Source organism: Lacerta agilis, chromosome 6, assembly GCF_009819535.1.
Source record: "Lacerta agilis isolate rLacAgi1 chromosome 6, rLacAgi1.pri, whole genome shotgun sequence".
Lineage (NCBI taxonomy): Eukaryota > Metazoa > Chordata > Lepidosauria > Squamata > Lacertidae > Lacerta > Lacerta agilis.
Genome location: NC_046317.1, coordinates 92,272,480 through 92,279,443, shown reverse-complemented (window position 1 = coordinate 92,279,443; position 6,964 = coordinate 92,272,480). Strand labels below are relative to the sequence as shown.

The window sequence follows — 6,964 nt, the reverse complement described above, 5'->3', positions numbered from 1 at the left end:
GCACTTGCAGACCGCCACTATTTCTGCGGGGGATTCCATCGAATTCAGGTTGTGCAATTGCTTTGGACGTCTTGTGCAACGATCTCACTTCCCCCAAAGGCTGGACTTTTTGCAATTGGGAAAGTGAATGGGAAAGTAAACTCGAAAGCGTGGGAGGACGCGCTACGCAACATCGTGTGACCTCCCCGCCCCCCAATAACAGAATGAATCTTCTTTAAATAGCTTAAGTCGTCTTAACCTGTCTGCAAATAGATCAGGATGAAGCGCCCTGGGTGAATCTCTGGCTTGCAGCCTGGCAGGCCCCCTGCTAAGCTTCGCTGAGGTCCTGAGCAAATACGCCCCCCCCCCCCAGGATTGCAGGCCTGTGCAAGAGAGACAGGCGGAGACAGGATTGTTGTAACGCGGTGAAATTTCAGACCTGAACAACCACAAAGGAATACTTCCCACCTGCTCTTGTAGCTTCTGACAGCAGCTTGATACACAGCCATGCTGGCAAGGGAAAATGGGAGTTGTAGTCCAAAGTGGACAAAGGGATAATGGGAGTTGTAGTCCAAACTACTGTAGGGAAGTTTTCAAAGTTTTATTGTGTTTTATAATATTTTGTTGGCAATACATAAAAAAGTTCATCTAGTTTTTATATCCTTATTTCTAATCTTATTGTTTTTTCTTTTTTTTCTTTTTGTAGTATTGTAGTTTTGTTGTAATGTTTTTGTCTATTTTGTGTCTTGTAAAACTTAATAAATTTCTCATATATATATATATATATATATATATATATATATATAAAATAATATTTTGTTGGGAGCTGCCCAGAGTGGCTGGAGCAACCCAGTCAGACGGGCGACATATATATATATAATAAAATTATTATTATTATTATTATTATTATTATTATTATTATTATTATTATCATCATTATTATTACACCAGATTGTCAAGGGTCAGTGTAAACAAAACAGCAGACTTTGGGGAAGATCTTTTCTTGCAGTTGCCACTAGGGGGAAGCAGTATCCCATTGTACAAGACACCGTTGTTTTCGTTCCCAGTGCTTACCTTGAGTTCTCAAGAGATTTCCAATTTAGTTTAAAAACAAAGTGAAACACAGGAAAGCCCCCAGTTCAGAAGCAACATCCAGATATCCCTTCCACATATGGTACATGTCAGACAAGCAGGATAGCAAGGGAATTGCATCCGAAGTTTAAATCGCTGGGTGCTTTCCTGCTAGTGGTGGTTCGTGTGCAGGAGAGAGCAGAGAGGCATTTGTAACGCAGATGAACAGCTTGGGCAAGGTCCAGGCCTTCTCAGGGATTGTCAGCTGCTGAAACTTAACGCATGTGAACTTGTTTAAATCTCTTCTTTGAGGAAGCTGCCCACTATGGATTTAATAAGAGGTTCTCTCCAAGATATGTCTTGTGACTCTCTGAAAAAGCACTCAGCCAGGACTGTGATGGATTTCTTAAACTTCCCATCATAGAATCACAACAACAACAACAACAATTTATTCGACCGTCAGTCAGAACACAATCATTATCCATACTAATTTTAAAACATCTGAAACAACTCAGAGGGGTTTACACTAAAACATACACTAAAAGTAGATTATACATAAAGACCCATATCGATACTCTGGATTTTAACCTTACGTCGTTTAAAGGCCAAAAAAAAGAAATTTGGCCACCTCAAAGGTTGTGGTACCAGTAAAATTGTTCACCAAAAACGGAACCTGACATTCTCTATCTACCAGGCTAAGGTGGCCTAAGAGTGGAGCTATCAGTTTTTGTCAAAGGTCTACATAAAATGGACAGGTCAGGGGAATGTGTTCGGTTGACTCAACCATTCCCAAGGCACAGGGACAGACTCTCAGGGCATATGGCATCATAGAATCTTAGAGTTGGAAGAGACCACAAGGGCCATCCAGTCCAACCCCCTGCCAAGCAGGAAACACCATCAAAGCATTCCTGACAGATGGCTCTCAAGCCTCTGCTTCAAGACCTCCAAAGAAGGAGACTCCACCACACTCCTTGGCAGCAAATTCCACTGCCGAACAGCTCTCACTGTCTGGAAGTTCTTCCTAATGTTTAGGTGGAATCTTCTTTCTTGTAGTTTGAATTCATTGCTCCGTAGATCCAAAGGGATCCTTAAGAACTCTTGAAACCAGCTACCTACCGAGCCTCAATATTTCTTTTTTTGCTTACACTGTGCCTTCACCAGTATAGATTTAATTCCATTTCATCTATGACCATGATGAATTCTTTCTACAAAAACTGTATGCAGTTATTGAAATAATTTGTACTTTGCACGTTTGCATGGTCTGCGCATGTTTCTCAGTTGGATTCGGCGAACTTCATAGTTCTGCAAAGACCTAGCAAAAGATGAGAGAAGGTAGAAAGCGAGGCAGGCTGCCACAGGGAAGCGTGTTTGCTGTGCTTTAAAATGTTCAGTACTTTAAAAGGGTATTTTTGAAGGGCTGCGTCTCACGTTGATTTTTAAAAAATTATTTAGGGGGAAATAATAGTAATATTAAAGTATTTTAAATTGCAACAATAATAAAGCTGTTCAAATGTTCCTAAAATGTTGGTGCAATTAATGTCGCTTATTTATAAAGTATGACAGTTACGCTCTGCATAATGACAGCAAGGTCCCTCCGTGGAGGCAAGGTGTCAATCATCACCCAGCCCTAGCATTAGGCAATAGCAAGGGTAAAAAACACATTTGCTGCTAGCCATGGTGTCTGGTTTGTATCCTCACTGTTGGGGGCACTGTGCCTCTGGTGCCTGGGCTAAATGGCCACTGGCTGTTCCAGCAGCTGGGCTCTTAAAGTTCTTAAGAGGCAGTGGATTCTGGGGTGCCATTGAAAAGGCCGCAGGTGGTCGGTTATTCAGGCTGCAATCCTAGAGACTTATTATCAGGGGTGCCAACTTGAATAAAATATTTGGGGGGAACAGGTAAGCCTCACCCGCATAATTGATCGCAAGACATGGCGCACATAACCCATTTAAATGGCAATGCCCATCAATTTTGCTGGGGGGCGGGACGGGACTCAGCACCCAAATCAGCCCTGAGTGCTCACTAGAAGGACAGATCCTGAAGTTGAGGCTCCAGTACTTTGGCCACCTCATGAGAAGAGAAGACTCCCTGGAAAAGACCCTGATGTTGGGAAAGATGGAGGGCAGAAGGAGAAGGGGACGACAGAGGACGAGATGGTTGGACAGTGTTCTCGAAGCGACTAGCATGAGTTTGGCCAAACTGCGAGAGGCAGTGAAGGATAGGCGTGCCTGGCGTGCTCTGGTCCATGGGGTCACGAAGAGTCGGACACGACTGAACAACAACAACAAAAGGGACCTCAACTGCTAGGAATTGGCTCCGATGATGATGATTAAACTTGTGACTGGGTTGCCCCATCCACTCTGAGCAGCTTCCAACAGAATATAAAACAACGCAGTTATGGAACTGTCAAAATGCCCTTGGAGCTGGATCTCAGTGTCTGGGCTGAACGATGGGGGTGGAGACGCTCCTTCAGGTATACTGGACCGAGGCCATTTAAGGCTTTAAAGGTCAGCACCAACTCTTTGAATTGTGCTCAGAAATGCGCTGGGAGCCAATGTAGGTCTTTCAGGACCGGTATATGGTCTCGGCAGACACTCCCAGTCCCCAGTCTAGCTGCCACATTCTGGACTAGCTGTATTTTCTGATTCACCTTCAAAGGTAGCCCCGTGCACATTGCAGCACATTGCAGTAGCCCAAGCAGGAGATAACCAGAGCATGCACCACTCTGGCGAGACAGGTGGGCAGGCAGGCAGGGTCTGCGGGACCCTACATAGGAGGAATCAAACCCAAGAGCCCTCTCCTGTCCGGACAGTTTCCAGAAACTGGTTTTTGGGAGCATTGCTGCTTCCCAACTGTGCAGGCAGAGCGTCGCCACCTTGGCTTGTAGCCATCGATAGCCCTCCATGAGCTTGTTTAATCCGCTTTCCAAGTTGGTGGCCATCTCTGCCTCTTGTGGGAGGGAGTTCCATAGTTTAACTATGTGCTGCGTGGAGAATTTCTTCCTTTCATCTGTCTTGATTGCAGCACTTTGCTTCATGGGATGCCCACAAAGTTCTGGTTGTCAGGAGGGAAGAAGAGCAGCAATTTCGGCCCAAATGTAGCTGCTGCTGACACCAAACATTTCTGGGTTGCGCCGATCTCGCCCCGCCTCCCGGTACTGGGCTGCTGCCTTCTATTTTATAAACTCTCCTTGGACTAATGAAACAACCCAAAATGACCTAGCTGCAGCTTCCAGGCTGCCTTCACCTTCTCCATCCTGGCCCCCGCCAGCTTCGTCTGGGAACGGCTTTGAGGTGGCATTTCCTCTTGCGCAGAGGCGGTGATGCACAGAGCCTGGCCGGCTTGCGAAGGAGCAGGAGCGGCTCTCGGCCCCTCCTCTGGGTCCCTGTGGGCAGGAGGTGGAGCCGCCCAGCCCTCGGCTCTGCTTTTCCAGGCGGGGGAGAGGCTGGACCACAGCAGAGTTTTAAACCAAGTCGGTAGGACAGGAGTTTCCCCAGGACTCCGCAAAGCCGGCTGCTTGGAGGAGAGAGAGTGGAGATGCAGCTGGACTATCTCCGTCCGGCTGCTTCTTCCCGGTCCAGCCTGCCTCCCCTATGCGAGGCTGGAGGAGGAGGAGGAGGAGGCAACCAGCTGGCCATGGGGTTTGGCAGGTACCAAGCCCCAGAGCCGTACCAGGGGTCCCGTTCGCCGCTGGCCCCCGAAAGGACCAAGCCTCCGTACAGCTACATCGCCCTCATCACCATGGCCATCCAGAGCACCCCGGAGAAGCGGATTACCCTCAATGGCATCTACCGCTACATCACGGCACGCTTCGGCTACTACCGGGAGAACAAGCAGGGCTGGCAGAACAGCATCCGCCACAACTTGTCTCTCAACGAGTGCTTCGTCAAGGTGCCGCGGGACGACAAGAAGCCCGGCAAGGGAAACTTCTGGACCCTGGACCCCGACTGCCACAACATGTTCGAGAACGGCAGCTTCCTGCGGCGGAGGCGCCGCTTCACCCGCAAGAGGGGCCCGGCGGGTGCCGAGGGCCACAGGAAGCCGCTGGCGAAATGCCCGCTGTTCGTGGAGAAAGCCATCAAAGTAGAAAGCGGTTCCGGTTCTTCTCCAGCTGCTGTGGGCCTGCTCCAGGGTTCCTGCCAAGAGAAAACGCTGCCCTTAGAGGTGTCCGTCGTTGCCAGCCCCAGTGACCCAGCCCTTCCTTGCCAGGAGCACCCAGGCTCCGGAGGCCTGGCCTGCGCCAAGAGCTACCCGCCGAGGCAGCCGTGCCTTGCTCCGCCACAGCCGGTGCCCAAACTTCACCCGTACGACCGACAGGCCTGCTACCAAGCCCTGCTGGACTGCTCCCAGGCGAAGGAGCCAGCCCTGGAGGGCATGCAAGCCAGCCCTCTTGCCCAAGCGGGCGACAGGATGGCACAGGCAGCCGCAGAGGTGAAGGAGCCCCTTCAGAGCAGCCCCAAAACACCTCTGGGGCCTCCCAAGAGCGGGCAGGATGGGAAGGTTTTCGGGCAGCTGGCGCCAACTTTCCCGGGCCCTAGCAAGGGTGCCCAGGCCTGCAGCCGCCAGTCGTCGCCTTTGGAAGGCGAGGCCTATGCCAAGCCTGCTGTCTTGCCCGTCTTTGGCTCCCTGGGCTACCCGGGAGCCGATTCCCTGAGCGGGAACTACCAATGCCGCCTGCAGGCCCTGAACTTCTGCGTCAACGAGCATGGTGGCTGCGGCACGGCCTTGGAGCACCTGTTGTCAGCCACCGTGGCCACTGGGTCCTCAGCCCCCAGCCAGCCAGCCTCCTTCATGCCACTTCAAGGAGAGCAGGAAGCCTGGGGCGGGGGGCCCTTCTCCCTCCAAGGAGGCAGCGGGTACCAGCTGGGCCTCCCCCACTGTCTCTACAGGACCCCCGGGATGTTCTTCTTCGAGTGATGGAGGGGTGCGGGGGGTGGGGTGTCTCGGGAGCAGACAGCACTCGCGTCCTGCCCGCCGTGGGACCAGGGCTCGACCCCCCCCCACACACGTAAGTTATTGACTCCTGGCTGGCAGAGTAAAGAAGGGACTCTAAAATAGCAGAGCCCTCCAGCTACCGACTGGCAACGCTTTCGTCCCGTCCGGATAAAAACAGCAACGGCAGCTCCCACCCGGCGGATGGAACCTGCACTTTTTTTAAGAAGGAAAAATTGGTTAGCGGAATAAATGCACTTCCCACTTCTTGATGCACATTCGCTTTCTCTGTCGGCCAGGGAGGGAACTGGGCAAAGGGGAGGGGGCAGGGGTTCGGGCCACATCTGGGCGTGTGGTTTGTGGCAGGACACTGCCGGGAGGGTTCAGAAGTGCGTTTTTGCCAGGGCATGAACTATGTTTGCAAAACATCCTCTGAATTCGCCTTGATTAACCACGTTGCATTCTGGTCTGCAGCTTGCTAAGCAAGCAGATGTGCTCAGCTTGGGGGCGGTCCAAGGTCTCCGCACCCAGAGGGGTCTGCTGGTGGGTCCTTTTGACCCAGATGTGGTTGCCAGGTGGCCAGAATTTTGCCCTTGACCAAGGAGAAAGTAAAACCAGGGCTTGTGGGAGATGTTAGGTGGTTTCATGTTGTTTTCCTCCTTTCTGTGAGTTTTATTTTAAAGATGGAACCCTTAAGAAGCCAGCCCTCTGCACATGCTCATAGGTAGCCTTGCCTTGTGGCAACTTATTTAACACGAATGCCCCGTGTTATTGGGGAAAAAGCCACTCTGCACATTCTGTGTATTTATTTCAGTGACATCCCAGCTAATCCCTCCTTTCCTCCAAAGAGCTCAGGGTGGCAGATACACCTGTCCCTGCATCTTTAACTCACAACAACCCTGTGAGGTAGGTTAGCATAAAAAGGCCAGCTGGTCCAAGGTCACACCTGTGTGACAAATTGAGGATTGAACCTGCGCCTTTCCAT

General features: G+C 50.8%; 1 protein-coding gene across 1 annotated transcript; it reads left to right on the top strand.

The window, feature by feature from the left end:
* The first annotated feature begins 4,454 nt into the window (after positions 1-4,454).
* FOXS1 (forkhead box S1) lies at positions 4,455-5,973 on the top strand. The gene has a single exon (XM_033151055.1). It carries the CDS (start codon positions 4,585-4,587, stop codon positions 5,962-5,964), a length of 1,380 nt encoding a protein of 459 aa, XP_033006946.1. The 5' UTR covers positions 4,455-4,584; the 3' UTR covers positions 5,965-5,973.
* Positions 5,974-6,964: the final 991 nt, after the last annotated feature.

Bases quoted from the DNA above. Each gene is read 5' to 3' on its own strand.
- FOXS1 (XM_033151055.1), top strand. From the start codon at position 4,585: ATGCAGCTGGACTATCTCCGTCCGGCTGCTTCTTCCCGGTCCAGCCTG.